Source organism: Mesoplodon densirostris, chromosome 4, assembly GCF_025265405.1.
Source record: "Mesoplodon densirostris isolate mMesDen1 chromosome 4, mMesDen1 primary haplotype, whole genome shotgun sequence".
Taxonomy (NCBI): Eukaryota; Metazoa; Chordata; class Mammalia; order Artiodactyla; family Ziphiidae; genus Mesoplodon; species Mesoplodon densirostris.
In genome coordinates, this window is record NC_082664.1 from 76,331,432 (window position 1) to 76,352,218 (window position 20,787).

General features: G+C 38.8%; 2 protein-coding genes across 2 annotated transcripts in view; one reads left to right on the forward strand and one right to left on the reverse strand.

Moving 5' to 3' along the window:
* Positions 1-11,257, reverse strand: part of RNF212B (ring finger protein 212B) — a 22,540-nt gene extending 11,283 nt beyond the window's left edge. Inside the window, exons 1-6 of the mRNA XM_060096461.1 lie at positions 11,174-11,257; positions 9,556-9,656; positions 7,659-7,711; positions 7,080-7,154; positions 1,893-2,008; positions 476-536 (exon numbers count right to left, since the gene is read on the reverse strand). Of these exons, the coding sequence (XP_059952444.1) occupies positions 476-536; positions 1,893-2,008; positions 7,080-7,154; positions 7,659-7,711; positions 9,556-9,655 (405 nt within the window). The 5' untranslated portion in view covers position 9,656; positions 11,174-11,257. The remainder of the gene's footprint in view (positions 1-475; positions 537-1,892; positions 2,009-7,079; positions 7,155-7,658; positions 7,712-9,555; positions 9,657-11,173) is intronic.
* A 1,567-nt stretch (positions 11,258-12,824) lies between these two features.
* Positions 12,825-13,099, forward strand: LOC132489321 (uncharacterized protein C4orf3-like). The gene has a single exon (XM_060098228.1). It carries the CDS (start codon positions 12,825-12,827, stop codon positions 13,029-13,031), a length of 207 nt encoding a protein of 68 aa, XP_059954211.1. The 3' UTR covers positions 13,032-13,099.
* The last annotated feature ends 7,688 nt before the right edge of the window (positions 13,100-20,787 follow it).

Sequence of the window (20,787 nt, forward strand, 5' to 3'; positions counted from 1 at the left end):
TAGAGAGTCTATGGGGAGAGCAAGGAAAATGACAGGATTACAATGTGCTAGAAGAGTTAAAAGAGTAAGATCAAAAGGAACATTATATAAACACAAAGGACAATCTTGGGAAGAGACAAATGTCCAGGAAATAGAGTTTGAGGGACAGGTAAGGTCCTGAGGTGCCTTGGGATTCTTGAAGACAAATTTTAAGTTACCACAGATATCTCTTCTATAAGAGAGCTTCCCATGTGTTATGCCATGACTCACTGATATTCGAGAATAGGTTACCACTGTGCTAGATTTTGTCCTTTCATCCCTCCAAGGTCTTCTGTGGCCTCGTCCATTTACTACAGTGTGCTTGCTGTACAAATATTATCAGTTATTACCAGCCATGATGTGAAAAAGGTTAGGAAACACTAATTCTATTCAGTCAGCTAGATAGATGGGCCAAGTAAGAGAGAAAATAATAGTATGGAAAATCTATTTCATTCACCTTTAGGATGGCTAGCAATTTCTTCAGTTCTCCATTCTCTTTCCTTAAGACTGACAGCTCTCTAGGCAAAAGATGGAAAAAGAAACAATCAGCTCCAGCAGGTCAGTGGGATAAAAAACCTGATTTTTATTATCAACATCTAGTTAATGCTTCCGGAGAGATGCCTGCCACTATACAAGGTGTTTCTGTCAGAGATCTAGTGATTCAAGGGGGCAATGGCAGGGTTTTTGTGGTGAGAAGAATCAGGTGGACAAAATAAGCAGTCACTTGGTATGATTTCAGAAGTTTACACAGAACTGCATTTCCTCTCCACACATTTTCCCCTGGTCTGCTGATGTCTGAAAATTTCCATCAGGGATTCCATCTTTTAGCTTAAGATTTCCAAAACACATGGACTTCCCTGGTGGCGCAGTGGTTAAGAATCTGCCTGCCAATTCAGGGGACATGGGTTCAATCCCTGGTCCGGGAAGATCCCACATGCTGTGGAGCAACTAAGCCCATGCACCACAACTACTGAACCTGTGCTCTAGAGCCCATGAGCCACAACTACTGAGCCCATGTGCCACAGCTACTGAAGCCCGTGCGCTCTAGGGCCCATGTGCTGCAACTACTGAAGCCTGTGTGCCTAGAACCCATGCTCTGCAACAAAAGAAGCCACTGCAGTGAGAAGCCCCAGCACCACAATGAAGAGTAGCCCCCGCTTGCTGCAACTAGAGAAAGCCTGCGTGCAGCAACAAAGACCCAACGCAGCCAAAAAAAAAAAAAAAGAACCAAAACACACCCTCCTAGAGGTAACATTTTAAATCTGCCATCATTATTACTGTGGAAAATTCATGTCTGATTTCTCTGAAGAAGTAGTTTTCGACAGATGGAAGTAAAAGGGGAAAGCTATAAAGTAGGGAAGGCCCCTTGGGGGAAGAAAGAGAAAAATAAAATGGAGGGCTTCCCTGGTGGCGCAGTGGTTGACAGTCCGCCTGCCAATGCAGGGGATACGGGATCGAGCCCTGGTCTGGGAAGATCCCACATGCCGCGGAGCAACTGGGCCCGTGAGCCACAACTACTGAGCCTGCGCGTCTGGAGCCTGTGCTCCGCAACAAGAGAGGCCACGACAGTGAGAGGCCCGCACACCGCGATGAAGAGTGGCCCCCGCTTGCCACAACTAGAGAAAGCCCTCGCACAGAAACGAAGACCCAACACAGCCAAAAGTAAATAAATAAATAAATAAATTTATATTAAAAAATAATAATAATAAATAAAATAAAATGGAGATTGAGAGACCAAAAATTCTGTACCTGACTTAACCAAGACAAACATAAACACACATGGAGCAATTTTTAGGCTTTGGAACCATAAGGAAATAAGGGCTACAGCTTCTATGGAAGAAAAAGGCTCTCTGGTGATTTCATTCGTCACTTACTTGTCCTGGTTTGTCAGTGTTTGCTGTGCCTCCTGCATGGCTGCTTCTAAGTTGGTAATTTTATGCTTATAAAAGGCGATGAGGAGATCTGTTTGCTTCTTCTGGAAAATCCACACCTACTAGGGAAAAACAGACCTTTGACATACAACCCCCATAACTCCTTTCCCCTTACTTGTAGCAACAAATGGAAACCCATCAATTCATACTCTATTACTGATCATTTTCTTCTGGAGCATCTGAGCTAACTCATGATTCCCTAAAACTAGGGAAAGCCAAAGCTTTTCATTTCCAGAAAAGTGCCTTCCTAATATCTTAATGAGAACATTCTGACATAGAATGACCCTTTAAAAATATAACCATCCAACTTGAGCAAGAAGAGTGACAACCAAAAAAATGTTTCCAAGCTTAGAACTGGTTCTGACCTTACTTGTTTACTATTAGCTTGGACTCAGCTTCCACATTCCTAGCTCTACAGAGCACTGGTAACCAATTTACCTTCCCTAAGATACTCACACATAGACACTTGTAGGCTGTTTATGTTGCTACAGTAAAGGGCAAAGAGGCACAGGAGATTACCTATTCCTGAATTTTATTTCTGGCCAAGGGTAAATAATTTTATCTTTTGTTTTCATTTACCATTTGATATACTGATGTGCCTATCATGGGATTACTGAATCAGATCAAAAGTTAATATATGGAAAGTATTTTAGCTTTGTCAGGTTCTACTTTTGAATACACAGCAGTATTCAGGTCTCATTTGTTTCCTCCCTACTCACACCGTAAACCTTTTTTCTTAGGTCCTTCCTAGATCTGGTACTTTTGTCATAAACTTTTTGTTCTCATCTAATTTGCAAGTTGCTTTTGCCACCTTACTAAAGAATTCTACTTCCAAATTTATATAGTCTCTACACTCTTTCCTTTCTACTCAAAAGCAAACTAAGCTAATTCTACACAGATAAGAATTCACTGTAGTCTATTTTTTTAAAGTTGTTCTTGTTTTCAATAAAAGTAAAACATATTCATTTTAGAAAATTTGAACAATGCAGAAGCAGAAAAAAGGCACTCAATCCTGGGAGTTATCTAAAATGGCAAAGGGTTGGCGAGCAATAGATATTACGGATAGATACAATATATAGCCAAGAGACCTACTAACCTACGTGCCAAAACTACCTTGGTGCTCAAAGAGATTTGAGCAAAAAAGAATCCTAAAAATGCTTCCTTATCAAAAGCAAGGGGACTTCCCTGGTGGTCCAGTGGTTAAGACTCCACGCTTCCACTGAAGGGGGCACAGGTTCGATCCCTCGTCGAGGAACTAAGATCCTACAAGCCACGCGGCACAGCCAGGGAGTTAAGTTTTGGGTTGCACAGTTTGTGATCAAAGCCTCTCACACTGGGGCTTAAGGTTCCTCGACCTGCTCAGTAGTGATAAAGAACTCAACTACACTGTTTCAGAAGTCTTAAAAACTGACAGATAAACTTTTTCTTTTCAGGTAAAATAATCTTCAACTAAATAAAACCTTTCTTCAAAGGCACCATTGATTATCTCAGTTGTTCAGTCTTTAAATTCAAGTGAGGGATGGGAAACTGATCTGATCTATTTATGAGATCAGGCCTTGACCTGATTTTATTCAAACGATTTATATGGTAGTTATTTAAGTATGTTAGCAAAACATATGACTTCCAAGTCAGCCAACTAATGATCAGGGCCAGCTGCCTGTATTTGTAAATAAAGTTTTACTGGAATACAGTCATACCCATTTGTTTACAGATTGCCTGTGGCTGTTGTTCTGTGCTACAACAGCAGAGTTGAGTAGCTGCAACAGAGGTTGCATAGCCTGCAAAACCTAAAATATTTACTAACTTTTCAAGAAAAAGTTTGTCAGTCCCAACACTAAATTTATGAAAGTCTTTCTTGGGCTTCCCTGGTGATGCAGTGGTTAAAAATCAGCCTGCCAATGCAGGGGACACAGCTTCGAGCCCTGGTTGGGGAAGAGCCCCCATGCCACGGAGCAACTAAGTCTGTGCACCACAACTACTGAGCCTGCGCTCTACAGCCCAAGAGCCACAACTACTGAAGCCCGCGTGCCTAGAGCTCATGTTCCACAACAAGAGAAGCCACTGCAATGAGAAGCCCGCACACCACAACCAAGAGTAGCCCCTGTTCACTGCAACTACAGAAAGCCCGCATGCAGCAACAAAGACCCAATGCAGCCCTAAATAAATAAATAAATAAATAAAAAATAAAAAAATTTTTAAAGTCTTTCTCTGTATTTTCGTTTATCTTTTTTTTTTTTTTTGGCCACACCATATGGCATGTGGGATCTTCGTTCCCAAGCAGGGATCAAACCCATGCCTCCTGTATTGGGAGCGCAGAGTCTTAACCACTGGCCCACCAGGGAAGTCTCTCTGTATTTTCATTTGTGCCTTTTGCTCTGAATTTGTCTTTTTTTGTGAACCTATATCTTTCCCTTTCTTTTTCTCAACCTCTTCTCTCTCTTTATTTCCTACTCTATTTGATGCTCGATGTTGTCTGTTCTTCCTATTTGTATTTACTTAATGGACATTTATGTTACTTCCTCTTAATTTTATTTTTATTTTATTTTTATTTTTATTTATTTGTTTATTCATTTATTTTTGGCTGCTTTGGGTCTTCATTGTTGCGCGCAGCCTTTCTATGGTTGTGGCGAGCGGGAGTTACTCTTCGTTGCTCTGCAGCATGTGGGATCTTCCCGGACCAGGGCTCGAACCCGTATCCCCTGCATTGGCAGGCAGATTCTTAACCACCACACCACCAGGGAAGCCCATTCCTCTTAATTTTAAAGTGGATGGGCCCAACAAAATGGGAGAAAATGTTTGCAAATCACATATGTAGTGAAGGACTTGTACCTAGAATATATAAAGAACTCTTACAACTAATAATAAAAAGACAATCCGACTTAAAAATGGGCAAAGGACCTGAATAGATATTACTTTAAAGATGACAAACAAATAGCCAATAAGCACATGAGAAGATGCTCAACATCATTAATCATCAGAGAAATGCAAATCAAACCCACACCGAGATAGCACTTCACACCACTAGGATGATTATTATAAAAAAAAGACAGATAAAACAAGTGTTGGTGAGGACATGGAGAAATCAAAACCCTCATACACTGCTGGTAAAAATGTAAAATGTGCAAGCACTTGGGAAAACAGTCTGGCAGTTCCAAAAGTTAAACATAGAGTTACCATTTGGTCCAGTGATCTAATTCCTATGTATATATCCAAGAGAAATGAATATATGTCCACACAAAAACTTGTATACAGGGCTTCCCTGATGGCGCAGTGGTTGAGAGTCCGCCTGCCGATGCAGGGGACACAGGTTCATGCCCCGGTCCGGGAGGATCCCACGTGCCATGGAGCGGCTGGGCCCGTGAGCCATGGCCACTGAGCCTGCGCGTCCGGAGCCTGTGCTCCGCAATGGGAGAGGCCACAACAGTGAGAGGCCCGCGTATCGCAGAAAAAGGAAGAAAAGAAAAAAAACTTGTATACAAATATTCATAGCAGCATTATTCATAATAGCCAAAAAGTGGAAATAACCTAAATGTACCTCTATGGATGAATGAATACACGAAAGGTATATCCAGCTATATAATGGAGTATTATTTGGTCATAAAAAGGAATAAAGTACTAATGAAGTTCTAATACATTCTACAACATGGATAGACCTTGAACACATTATGCTAAGGGAAAGCAGTGCAGGATTCAGACAATAAATAAATTATATAATGTTAGAGATAAGACCTATGATGAAAAATAAAGCAGGGTAAGAAGTAGACTTGGGGCTGCTATTTGAGATATGAGAGTCAGTAAAGGTCTGACTGAGGAAGAAAAATATGAGCAGAAGCCTGAATGAGACAATCTAGACATTACTTGGATCAGTTATTCAACTTCACAGATTGGGAAAACACATTTTCAGACATTGCTGACTTCACCAAACAGGCACTTCACTCAAGTGATGATTAACTGACCCTTTCCATGTACTTTATCTTGATTACTTGACCATGTGTAATTGGTCCCATGATTAGGCAGGGTAGAATTCAGACTACATATAGTTTCTCTACTGATCATTAACTAACCCTTGGTTTAGTTATTAACCAAAGGTCTGCTCTTTCTCTTGTTCATGTGACCTTGTTTACATTTCTCCTTGAGTCTCAGCTGGATTTTATCTCCCCATAATGTTAAATAGTATCTCAAATATGATGGTTCACCCAAGCAGCTAAAAACAGGATGCAGTGAAAGCCTTAATTTCCCTTCCTCTATCTCCAGAGTCAGGACTGAGGGGGAGACACCAAAGAAAAATTAAATCTACTATCTTCAGCTAAACATGACAAAGGACCATCTTCACGTTTAATAAAAAAATATTCTCGTAAGAACGAGAAGAGTAGAGAAGAAAAATAGTGATAAAATCTCAAGAAATGTGCCCAGATAGCAATCCCATGAGGCTATGAAATGATCTTGGTGGAGAACTGGAGAGTGGAAGGGAAAAACCAAAGTTTTTAGAATTTAGGAACTTTCTCAAATGGTTGTCCTGTCTCCTCTTTACTTCCTTCCACAATTCTATTGCTCCTGACCAAGTCAATGGCATGACAACATATCATGCATCAGGAAAAGAAAAATATCTTCCAAAATTCAGGCAACCTATTATAAATACTAACTGAAGAATTAAATATATATGTGTTGCTAAGAGAGGTTATTGAAAAATAAGAGTGGAGAACAAGAAACCCCTTTTTGAACTTAGGTCTATAAGCAAAAGCTTGAAAGTTTGGCTACTAAATCCATTGTTTGCAGGGTCAGGCCTGTATATTCAAAGCAATTTTTAGAAGATTCATTAAATGTGCGAAGAAAGAAGACAAAGCTCTCTAGAACCTTTTTTATCCTCAAAAATTATTAAATAGAACTAGGAATCACAAGGCAAGATGTCAGCTACATAGTAGTTTTTACAGCCTATCACAGATTCTGGGTGAGTAAAAAGTTAACTGTTGAGATTTGTATCATCAGGGAAGAAAGCAAACAGGGCAGCCAATTTCTCCCCATTGTATACAAATATACAAATGCAGTTTAAAGAGAACCTCTGGAAAAGAAATAAGATGCAATTATAACTTGCTTGGAAAATCAGATTTTCTTCACTTTTATTTCTCATACCTGAGAGATGTGACTAAAATACTGCAAAGCTGTCTCCACGGGGCTTTTGAAGTACATCTTCTCCTGAGGCTTCATCTATGAAGAGAGTAAGACATCCACAATGGAATGAAATAAAATACAGGCAAATATGGTTAAAGACATAGCATCCTTTCTAAAGCACCAGGTATTATTTCACTGTGCTAAGAGGGCGATCACTATTGCGCTAGGAGATGTATACTACATAGCCTAATCCTTACCTCGTGCTTCTGTGACAGTAGCCACAAATCCACAAGTAATTCTTTTATCTCTAGTTTACCTCCTTGTTTTTCAATTGCTATCTACACATTTTGTTTGTTCCTTTTTTCTTTCTTTTAAAAAAAATTTCAGTTTTTTTTTTTGGCCGTGCCACGTGGCTTGCGGGATCTTAGTTCCCTGACCAGGGATTGAACCCAAGCCCCCATGGTGAAAGTTCCAAGTCCTAACCACTGGACCACGAGGGAATTCCCCCAAAATTTCAGTTCTTAGCCACTGTATTCTTTGTATAGTTCCTACACACCAGGAATGGGATAAGATTGTTTGTGACGGGGAGGAAAAACTTACATTATCAGAAAGAGCCAGATACTTGCAGGCAGTTCCACAAACAGCACATTTTTCTAGCGGGGAAAGGGAAAAAAATGTTTGGTTCTCATGGGCATGAGGTAAGATTTTCCTAAAGTACATGATAACAGTCAAGTAGGCTAGCTAATGAAAAGAGGGTTCTTACTGAATTCAAAATGTCACTGTGCTATAAAAGGACATCGACTTGAGCTCCATTCTCGAAATCAGTGTTTCAAACTTGTATGTTAATGAGAAGTAAGGCTTTCACACTGTACCTCTACCCATCTCCCTTTTTATAAATTCCCAGTTTTCTTCTGCAGGTGAGGGACAGTAGCCTCCCAGCAGGAGTACAGGGGTGTACATTTACTAGAGTCTGGGAAGAGTACCAAAGATCTCAACTTTAAGTTATTATTTTTTATTCTATCTACCTGACAGTAGGCACACATTAGGCACCATAAGAAACTCTCCAACTATTCCTGCCTTGTTCTCACTTTGCTAATATTCCTGGATATTGTTTTGAAGCTCTCCTACTCTCATTTTCTAACTAACCCAATCTGAAAGATGTGGAAATTAAAATTCCTAATCTTCCTGTGAAGTTAAAATTTTAGTAGTGGTGCTGGTTATTGATTAAGATAAATGCCATGTCCGGAGAAAACATCACATGACATATGCTTCACCGAGACAAACCGCTCCAAAGTGAGCTGCTGTTACCATAGTAGTAGCTTTGTTACATTAGCAGATAACTTAAAAGGGTCATGAGATTCACCTAGAGAAAAAGCTTCTCCAGAGGCTACCTAACCTGACTCTTCTTTCCTTGGGGATGAAGTTTTTCCCCGTCTTCCTTCCATATTATTGCCAGAGTGAGCTAGCAAGTGCAAATCATTCTTCTATTTAAGAAAAAGACAAGACAAAGAAACTTCCACAGCTCTCCATCACCTGCAGGATAAAGTTCAGGTTCTTTAGCCTGGTATATAGAGCCTTCCATCATATGGCCACTACCTACCTCTCTAGCCTCATCTCTCACCATTTCTTACTTTATCCTTTTATGCTCTACCAATCCCAACCACATGTACTTCCCTGTACTAAGTTTAATGATGTTGTATTCCTTTACACGTGCTGTTCTCTTAAACCAGAATGATCTTCCCTGCCTAATTCACTTGGCAGACTCCAGTTTATTACTCAAAACTCTATTGAAGCAACACCTCTTCTATGAAATTTTCCCTGATCAAAACATCCTAAGTCCCTCTTCTGGACCTACTACCCAGAATACATACCTACAGAATATAATACGTACCTTGTAAGTTAAGAAAAAAAGACACACCTTAAATTTGTCTCTTCTAAGACTTAACAGCTGCAAGAACTTGGTCAAATCACCTATTTGAACCAGCTCCTCATTTGTAAAATGGGTCTACTAATAATTACCTCCTGGGATTGTGGTGAGGATACATAAAATTGGTACACATGAAAATACTGTTTAAACCACAAAGGTATCACCCACCACTATCGCCATCGTCAACATTTCTAATTAAATTGATTTCACAGATTATACTACTTCCCATTAGAAATGGCTCTTGTTATCAACCACTTTCCCAATTTCTATTCATTATTTTTATTTTTTCTCTTTTCTCTGATCAGTCTGACAACCTTGTGGCTTTCCCTGCCACAGGCTTCAGAACACTGACAAGCACCTTTTGATATTCAAGTAATAGACAGTCCATTTGCTAAATCATTCCTTTTAATGGATTCCTCCGATTTTCATAATCAACAGTTTCCTATTATACACACACCACCTTCAGCCTACTAAGTGATTTTTATTCCAAGTTACACAGAAAAATGGCTAATCATTATTTCTAGGTTAAAAACATTTTTGCCTGAATCTGAAAACAGTTAAATCACTCACCCAGAGTCAAACACTTTTTACAGAAAATATGGCCACAGCTGGTGACAAAGAAATGGGCCCCATCTTTTCGGAAACACAGGTTGCAGTGAAACCAATCCATTCTGCAGCAGAGAAAGAGAATAACCTGGGGCATAACATAATTATAGCTGTTCCAAAATCTACTTAACAATGTTTGCTTAGTTTCTGCTAACTTACTGGGATGTGGGCATATTATTATGGGTATTCCAATTGGATGTGAGGAAGTACATATACCTCTGAAGTGAAAAAAGCAGACTGAAGACTATGCTATGTCATTTTCTAAAGAGAAAAAGTATACATATCTAGAAGAGTAATAGGACAATGATGATTTTTTTTTGAATGGTGAGATCATGTGTATGTGTGTGTGTGTGTGTGTGTGTGTGTGTGTTGCCTTTACACTTTTTTTGTTTTCTAAATTTTCTGGATTAATTCAGGCACTAATTTGTAATTAGAAAAAACAATCCTAAAAAAAAAATCTATTTCTTTCCTAATAGTTTCCTGTGATACAGCAATATGGAGCAAGGAGGAGGTTGTAGACCAAATATACAAGATCACATATTAGCCACTTGGGACACATTTTATCTAATGGAAACATTGTTTATGAATGATGTCTCAGCTTTTCACATTTCCTTCTACTCCATAGAAACTCAGAATCATAGATCTGGAAGGGATCTTGAAAATCATTTAACATTTTTTCCAACCCCATCATTTTTCAAAAGATGTATCTGATATTCACTGAAATGTAAGATTTTAAATGAAGACACTGACATAAAAAATACAGAGCTGAGGGCTTCCCTGGTGGCACAGTGGTTGAGAGTCCGCCTGCCGATGCAGGGGACACGGGTTTGTGCCCCGGTCCGGGAAGATCCCACATGGGAGCGGCTGGACCTGTGAGCCATGGCCGCTGAGCCTGCGCGTCCGGAGCCTGTGCTCCGCAACGGGAGAGGCCACAACAGTGAGAGGCCCGCGTACCGAAAAAAAAATACAGAGCTGACACATAGAGCTGTAATTAGTTCATACATTTAATAGATTTATGCTTAATTTCATGCATATACTACAAGAATGTAATATATATTACTTTAATTTCATGTAAAATTAAATTGGGGGAAAAAATCAAAACAGAAGGTAAAATTTTTCCCCACTGAAGTCTTTTTTCTTTTGAAGTCTTTTCTTTAAAAAAATTTTAAAGTAGTTTATGGAGACATTTGCTCAAAGAATATTGGCTGGTTTGTGCCACACTGTAATATTTTTGTCACATAAGGGCAAGATTCACGATAAAAACTTACTGAATAAACGTTTCAATGCAAAGACATTACATAGAGGCATGAGCTTCAGATACCTATTTGTTGCTCACAGATACACTAACTTCTACCAGAAAGTGAGTCTAAAGAACTACTGAAAAGGTCACAGTTATATATGCCCTGGTTTGTTTAGGGGAAGCAAGAACAATTTTAATCAAATGCGCTGACCAAATGAACCCTTTAAAAGAAGGGCTGTTAACAGGATTTGTGAGGGCAAGACTCGTCTGATTTCTAGGGGTGATGGAGATTTAGCAGAGTCTCAGATTTACCAGTAGCTCTTTTTTAACTACACTCCCTACCTGTTTGGCCGCAGTGATCCCAAAAGGCCTCGGATCTCACCGAAATCTATCAGTTCTCAAGAAATGGCGGGAAAATATACAGCCAGCCTGGCACCGGCGAGAGGCAAGAGGCTGGGCGTGGCCCGCGGCGCTGTGTGAGAGGCGTGGGCGGGGCCCAGAGCTTGAGCGAGGCGTGGGCGGGGCCGAGAGGCAAGAGTGCGTTTTCTTTTTTTTTTTTTGGTACGCGGGCCTCTCACTGTTGTGGTCTCTCCCGTTGCGGAGCACAGGCTCCGGACGCGCAGGCTCAGCGGCCGTGGCTCACGGGCCCAGCCGCTCCGCGGCATGTGGGATCTTCCCGGACCGGAGCACGAGCCCGTGTCCCCTGCATCGGCAGGCGGACTCTCAACCACTGCGCCACCAGGGAAGCCCAAGAGTGCGTTTTCTTAATAGTCCGGGAAAATCTACCTCATTTAAGATTGGGAACAAATAAGAAATATGATCTAATCCCATACATGCTATGGAAACAAGGTGAAAATAAACCTAATAATGTTCAAGCAGACATAACACACTAGAAAAATGTGGTCACAAAGCAGATGAAAACTTTAACTTAGTATTTTTTCTTCTCTCTTTCTTTAACCTAATATTTTTAAGGGAAATAAAATAATAGATGATTTGCAAGAAAAGCGTAAATCAGAAATAGAAAAGCTAAAAAGTGATACGGGTAGAGAAGAGTCGCGTATTAAATGAGAACTAACCAGTCTCAGGAAAAAAATTTTTTTAACTTTTTTCAGAAATAAAAAAAGCACATTTAAGGGCTGAAAGGAGAATGGTTTTTCTAAAAAGAAAGATAAAAGTTTTCAAGAGAAAGTGATAGATACAGAGAACAAGCAAAAGAGATTTTACACACACATTTATCCTCACAAGGAAAACCAGAGCAATGTATCAGAACAAATATTTAAAACAAAATTTTGAGAAAATTTTCCTGAAATAAGACTTAAGTCTACATATTGCAAAGGCCTACAGTGTATAGGAGAAAACTGACCCAGAACAGTTTAAACCAAAACATTTTCTAGTAAAACTATTAAATTAGTCTTTAAAGATAAGGAAAAAACCCTTTGAGCATCCAGACAAAAAGTACTAGTCATTTATAAGGAAAAGAAAATTAGACTGGTGTCAGACTTCTTTACAGCATCATTTTATGCTAGAAACAATGAAACTGCATTTTCAAGATTTTCAAAAAGAAAATATGATCCAAGAATTTTATATCCCCTTATCCTGTGTTCAGGTGTAAAGGCTGCTGACAAAAAAATCTGAACATTAGCTTTTCCTGAGGAAGCTGCTAAGTAATGGTTCTCAAGCGTCTTGGTCTCAGAACTCCTTTACCTTTTAAAAAGTACTCAGGGGCCTCCCTGGTGGCGCAGTGGTTGAGAGTCCGCCTGCCGATGCAGGGGACACGGGTTCGTGCCCCGATCCCGGAGGATCCCACATGCCGCGGAGCGGCTGGGCCCGCGAGCCGTGGCCGCGGAGCCTGTGTGTCCGGAGCCTGTGCTCCGCAACGGGAGAGGCCGCAGCAGTGAGAGGCCCGCGTACAGCAAAAAAATAAATAAATAAATAAATAAATAAAAATAAAAAATAAAAAGTACTCAGGTTGCGGCGCAGCGACTGCTGCAAGATGGAAGTGGGCTCGGCGGCCGAAGATGGTCGGGATGGTTCCCGGGAGCGGCGAGGCTTGGGTGAAGCCAAGAGGCCGCAGCAGAACCATGAAGTGTGGCCTCAGTCCGGGGCAGACCGGTTACCAAAACATTCCTGCTGGTTGGATCTCTGGCTCTTCGTCCTCTTAGACGTGGTGTTGTTCTTCTTCGTGTATTTTTTGCCCTGAATGGTTTGCCTGGTACCTAAATTAAGAATTTTGGCTCCTGGAGTGGATCCTGAAAATGACTACAAACTTCTTGAACAAAGAAGACAGGACTGTGCACCAGAAGAATTTCAAACTCTAAGGGACCTTCATTTCATTTTACACATTCTGTTATTCTTTGCGGGGACTATATTAAATGGGTAATGATCTCAGACATTCATAGCTAAGTTCTTAAAACTTGGCTCTGATTCACGTTTTAAAACTTTTTACAGGTTATCTGGTGGCTTTACAGAGGCTGAACGTAAAAAGTATTTATACATGAAGGTTTATTATACTCATTAGGAAATAGATTAATATTTTTCCTTTAACATTTAAAGGGTTGGCCAAGGTTTAGTATGATGCAGATAATATGAAATAATAAGGTGAAATATTTAGAAATAAATTATCCAAAAGCAAGGGAAGGATTTTGAAAAAAGGAGTTAAAAGCTATACAGAAAATGCAGGCCCACAATATATTTGCTGTAAGTGCCAGTTTAATTTTTAGATTAAGTGGACCTCTGTTATGGTTGCTAGGTTGGTACAATCTTAGAGAAAGTATATAATATCCAGTAATGGAAGGCTAGAGTGCATGTCCTCTTACCTGGATGCCTCCCCTCACTTTTAAGCTCTTGAACTCTGCAAAGTAGGACTGTGTGTTTCAAACCTAATTTTTATTGTGGTTGCATTAGGAATGTTTGTGGCCAAAACATGTTTATTATGTCTGTAACTTACTTTAATACTCCAGCAAAGTCACCATATTTACTCATTGAGCAAATGTTTGAGCACTTACTGTGGGCCAGGTACAGCACTGAACAAAACAGACAAAAATCCTTGCCTTTGTGGAGCTTACATTCTTTTTTATCTAAATATGTTAACAAGAATTTATTTCCCAGGAGTGATCAGCTAGTATTTAATCAAAAAGGTCACATTCCCAAAGCAGCTACTATAAGCCCTTCAGAAGCTATTCCTATTATATAACAAATGTTAGAAATGGGCTCTTGTCCTTGAAATTGGTGACATTTTATATATTGGAATTGCCTAAATATTTTTCCCGTCCCTTAGAAACAGGGCATAGATCTGGTAAACTCTACATCCTCTGTTCTTTAGAATGGCATTTAGGGTTAGTGTGAAATCTGGGATTGATTTTGGAGGCTTTTAGTCTAATGCTGACTATAAGTTTAACAATTATGCCTTCAGAGAACCTAACAAACCTGCCCGAGGAGAACTTTTTAGGCAAGGTTGAAGCATCTAGAGAAACAGAACTGGGATTTCATTGAGGGTACCAAACAGATTGCATGAATTGTTTTTGTGCTACTTGCTAATAATTTTGTCCAATAAATCTTGATTATACAGGTAAAAAAAAAAGTATTGAAGTATTGAATTCCCTGGCGGTCCAGCGGTTAGGACTGTGCGCTTCCATGGCCGGCACACAGGTTCCATCCCTGGTCAGGGAAATAAGATCCCCTATCCCTGGATGCTGTGTGACACAGACAAAAAAAAAAGTATTGAAGACACCCTTCCCTACAGAGCTTTGGTTTCTGTGGATTGTATTATATCTATCAATGTTCACCATATTATCAATTAAGATTGAAAATTTTTTAAATATTTTTTTATTCATTTGAAAACAACAATAAAAATAAACCCATTAAATGTTAACATAACCTATGGGAAATAACTATATTTTCCCAAATAAATACAATTTAGTGAGAAGAGAGGTATTGTTTTTGTTTTACAGTTTTATAATTTCTTACTATCTGACCTAATAGAAAGCAGCCGGATTCACACATCTGCAATCACTCTGTTACAGTGTACTGTTTTGGTTGAAGTGTGTGAAGATCTGGACTCACTCAAATACGTAGTTGGAAAAGGGAGTAGTATTTTAATAGCCTATTTAGATACTTGTGAACATTTTTCTTTGATACTAAACCAAGATTCAAGAGGTGGGAGTTTGTTAAAAGCTAGCTGCAACGTGAGATCTGACACCATATCAATGAATGTGTAACATTTTGCATTTAGACCAAATTGGTCATTTGGAAAATATTGGTTCACTGAGTTAAACACATTGACACATTTCATGATACAATACTAAATACTGACACACTTCATTATATAATATTTTAAAATCACTTTTATTTGTATCACCACCTACCTCACCAGAACAGTCTTTTGAGTATTGGGAACTTGTCAGGTTCACAGTTGCAGATACAAGTTTCCCAAAATTCTAATTTTCATCTGAAAATTTGAGATTTATCATTGGCAATAAATACTTAGTCACTTGTTTTCCTTGAAATGACAAGCTCATTTTGTGTATTTTTGAGAAAATGTCTACCAAATACCCAAATCTGAATAAGTATAGTTTGTTTGTTACTTGTTCTTTCAGGTTAAAAAGGTGTTCCATTAAAAAGCGATTAGTTCAGCCCACAACTCAAACCATTGCATAGTTTTCCTAAATATAATCTTAATTCTACTTAAGCATTCTGGGTCATAGAAAAAGGAGAAAACTTACAAAAACATTTTATGAGAGGAACTTAGCAAAAAAAAATGATAAAGATTGCACATATACACACAAGAAAACTACAGAACAATCTCATTTGTGAATATTGGTGCAAAAATCTTAAATAAGACAGAAAATAGAATAGTATACAACAACATATTTTTTTTTTTTTTTTTTTTTTTTTTTTTTTTTTTTTGCGGTATGCGGGCCTCTCACTGTTGTGGCCTCCCCCGTTGCGGAGCACAGGCTCCGGACGCGCAGGCTCCGGACGCGCAGGCTCAGCGGCCATGGCTCACGGGCCCAGCCGCTCCGCGGCATATGGGATCCTCCCAGACCGGGGCACGAACCCGTATCCCCTGCATCGGCAGGCGGACTCTCAACCACTTGCGCCACCAGGGAGGCCCCAACAACATATTTTTAAAAGTATACATTATGACCAAGTGATGTTCACTACAAAAACAAAAGGATTGTTCAATATTAGGAAATCTATTAATATAACTTATTATATTAAATAATATTTCTAAGAAGAAATATACGCTAATCTCCACAGTTGCCAATAAAACATTTGTCATAATTTATATCCATTTTTGATTTAAAATTTCAATGAAGTAGGAATCAATGGATATTCCCTTAATATGATTAAAAGATGTGTGTGTATGTGTATGCAAAATCCAGCATGTTTTTTATTTTTATTTTATTTACTTATTTATTATTTATTTATTTTGGCTTTGCCAGGTCTTAGTTGTGGCATGCAGGATCTTCATTGCATCATGCGGGATCTTTTAGTTGCGGCATACGGACCCCTTAGTTGCAGCATGTGGACTCTTAGTTGTGGCATGCATGCAGGACCTAGTTCCCTGACTAGGGATCAAACCCGGGACCCCTGCATTGGGAGCACAGAGTCTTACCCACTGGACCACCAGGGAAGTCCCCTGCATGTTTTTTACATAAAGGAATATTAGAGTCATTCTTGCTAGTCAATAATGAGACAAGACTACCACTACCACTTAACATGGTATGGGAACACTAATTTAAAAGGATAAGATAAAAACACCTCTTTTAGCAGATTATATCATTGTATGTTGAAAAACTGGAGAGAATCAATTGAGAAATTACTGTAAATAATAAGAAAATCTAGTAAAGTAACAAGTTATAAACTTAACAGAAAGAAATACAGTAACCTTTCCATATTCAAATAATAATCAGGTAGAAGATGTAAGAGGAGAGAAGACTATTTAAAATAAAAATAAAGATAAAATACTTAGGCAATAACTTAACGAAATATATATGAAGAAAACTTTAAACCATTATTCAAAGAAACAAAAGTCAACATAAATAAAATAACAAGTCAACATCATAATGTTGGATAGCAAGAGTCAACATCCCAATGATGTCAATTCTTCCTAAGTTAATTTATAAATTTAACTTGATCCAAAACAAACAAAAAACACAGGTTGCTTTTCTAGAATTAAACAAATTGATTATAAATTTAATATGGAAAATATCCAAACAAACAAAAGTATCCAGGAAAACCCTGAAAATCTTTTAGTGTCATGTGGGGTGGGAAGCTAGCCACACCCAATATTAAAACATATTATAAAGTCTCTATAATTTAAAAAGTGTGCTATTGGTGCATGGGTAAACATACAGACCAGTAAGATAGAATAGAAAGTCCAGAAATAGAAACATGTACATTTGAAATTATTAATTTGTGATAGAGGTGAGGAATTCAGTGGGGGCAGGGTGGGATTGAGGTTTTTTTGTTTTTTGTTTTTGTTTTGGCCTCACTGCGAAGCCAGTGGGATGCAGGCTGACCAGGGATGGAACCTGCGCCCCTGGCAGTAGAAGCGTGGAGTCCTAAACACTGGACTGCCAGGGAATTCCCAGGATTGAGTTTTTTAATAAAGAGTTGAGAAAACTGGATAGCCATTTGGAAAAATATAACATTGGGTCTGTATCTCACACTGTTCACCAAGATAAATTTCAAGTGGATTGGAAATCTAAATATAAATTGAAACATACAAGTACGGGAAGAAAACATGGGTGAACACCTTTACAATTAAGGATTAGGGGAACTCTTCCTATGATCCAAAAGTCTAGAAGCAATAAAAGAAAAGATTGATAAACTTGACTACATAGAAATAAAAGAAGACCTTTTAGATGTCCAAACTCTCTCTCTCTCTCTCTCTCTCTCACACACACACACACACACAGAGAGAGAGAGAGAGAGAAAAGCCCACTATATATGAAATAAAAAACAGTGACAAATTGGGGAATAATATCTTCAACTTAAATCACAAAGGGCTAATAGCTTTACTATACAAAGAACTTCTAAAAAGAGAAAGCCAATGACAATAGAAATTTGAGCAAAAGACATAAACAGTTCACAGAAAAAAAATTTTAATGGCCCTTGAACATATTAAAAGATATTCAACCTCACTTTTAGTTGGATAAGCAAACAGAAACTCCATCAAAGTACTACTTTCCATCTCTCAGACTGGCAGATCCAAGTATTTCATAACATATTGTGTTGGCAAGTTTAGGGGGCCACAGACACTCATATATTGCTGGTGAGAATGCCAAATAGTGTAACCACTCTGTAGTGAACATGGCCCTGTCTAGGAAAGTTACATATGTATTTATCTTTAACCCAGCAATCCTTCGAGGAATCTGTCTCAAAGATGCACTGGCAAAAATATGAGACCGCTTATGAACAAAGTTATTCTTCGCAGTAGTATTTATAATAGCAAAAGATTGATAACTATTTATCAATGACAAATCACAGTTGAGTATTATGCACATATAAAAAGAAATGAGACAGATCTTTATACACTAATATGAGGCAAATTTATTGTTAAATGAAAATAAAAGGTGTAAAAGGTTACATAATGTGCAATTCTTTGTTGGAGAAAGGGGAAATATAGGGATTTCCCTGGCGGTCCAGTGGTTAAGAATCCGCGTTTCCAATGCAGGGGGCACAGGATTGATCCCTAGTTGGGGAACTAAGATGGCGCATGCTGTGGCCAAAAAAAAAAAGGGGGGGGATATATTAATAAATGCATATCAAAAAGAAACACTAGAAGATAAAACAGAAATTACAAAAAAAATTTACCTATGAAGATAAGAAGGGAACATTATAGAAGTAAAAATATGAAAGGAGGACTTCCCTGAATTTAACTTGTTATATAATTTTATCTATAGAAATATAATTATTTTACATATTCAAAAATAGAATTGAAAAGCAACTCCTAAAAATTGGGGACTGAAACAAATGAACTTAACTGTACATCAGATTAGTAGCTTTTTTTTTTTCCTTTGGTACGCGGGCCTCTCACTGTTGCGGCCTCTCCCAGAGGCGCAGGCTCAGCGGCCATGGCTCACGGGCCCAGCTGCTCTGCGGCATGTCGGATCTTCCCGGACTGGGGCACGAACCCATGTCCCCTGCATCGGCAGGCGGACTCTCAACCACTGCGCCACCAGAGAAGCCCAGATTACTAGCTTTTTAAACAAGTTTATTGAGATAGAATTGGCATACAATCCACTGTATATATTTAAAATGCAAATTTGGTAAGTTTTGACATAAGTATAAAGCCTTGAAGCCATCACTACAATAAAGATAGTGACGATATCCATCATCCCCAAAAGTTTCTGCATGCTCCTTTGTAAACCATCCCTCCCAACCCTCCCCACACTTCTCTCCCCCGGTAACACAGGTACTTTCTATCACTAGAGATTAGTTTGCATTTTCTGGAGTTTTATATACAAGAATCACACAGACTTTTTTTATCGGGCTTATTTCATTCAACATAATGATTTTGAGATCCATTCATGTTCTTGCACGTATGAATAATTCTTTCATTTTTGTTGCTGAGTGGTACTTTATCATATGTATATACCACAATTTGTCCATTCATCTATTGATGGACATCTGAGTTGTTTCCAGTTTGGATCTATAACAAATAAAGCTGCTATAAATGTTCCTGTACAAGTCTTTGTTTGGACATATGCCTTCTTTTCCCTTGGGGAAATACCTAGAAGCTGAATGGCTAGATCAAATAGTAGCTATGTGGGGTATATGTTTAACTTTTGAAGAAGCTGCCAAACTTTTCCAAAGTGATTGTACCATTTTCCATTCCTACAAGCAATGTATGAGATTTCCAGGTTCTCCACATTATTGTCAGCACAGAATGTTCAGTCTTTTATTTTGATTAATTCTAATAGGTGTGGTGTAGTGGTTCTCGTTGTGGTTGGTGTTGTTGTTGTTTTAATTTATTTATTTTTGGCTGTGTTGGGTTTTTGTTTCTGCAAGCGGGCTTTCTCTAGTTGCGGCGAGCGGGGGCTACTCTTCATTACGGTGCATGGGCTTCTCATTGCGGTGGCTTCTCTTGTTGATGAGCACAGACTCTAGGCGTGTGGGTTTCAGTAGTTGTGGAGCATGGGCTCTAGTAGTTGTGGCTCTCGGGCTCTAGAGCACAGGCTCAGTAGTTGTGGCACATGGGCTTTGTTGCTCCACAGCATATGGGATCTTCTGGGACCAGGGCTCGAACCTGTGTCCCCTGCAATGGCAGGTGGATTCTTAACCACTGTGCCACCAGGGAAGTCCCTCTCATTGTGGTTTAATTTGTATTTGCCTAATGACTAATGATGATGAACACATATTCATGTGCTTATATATAAGCAAATGAATGTGCGTGAAGTGTGTGTGAAGTGTCAAAATCGTTGGCCCACTTTTAACTAGGTTGTATTTTGGGGTTTTTTTTTCATATTTTGAATTTTGAGAGTTCTTCATATATTCTGAAGAAACTTCTCTATCAAATATATTCCCAGTCTTTGGCTTCTCTTTTCAGTCTTTTAATAGTGGTTTTTGAAGAGCAGAGGGGTTTTTTTGTTCTGTTTTTTTTTTCTTTTCTTTTTTTTTTTTTTTTGGCCACACCGTGCATCCCTGGCAGTGAAAGCACCAAATCCTAACCACTGGAATACCAGGGAATTCCCCGTGAAGAGCAGGTTTTTACTTTTGTTGAAGTCCCATTTATCAATTTGTCCTTTAATGAAGCATGCTTTTGGTGTCATATCTAAGAAGTCTTTGCCAAACTCAAGGTCACAAGGATTTCCTCCCATATTTTCTTCTAAAATGCTAGAAATCTAGACTTACAGTTTTGTATTCACATTAAGAATATGATTCATTTTGAGTTAATTTTTCTCTATGATTTGAGGTATGGATTAAAGTCCTTGTGCGTGTGTGTCTTT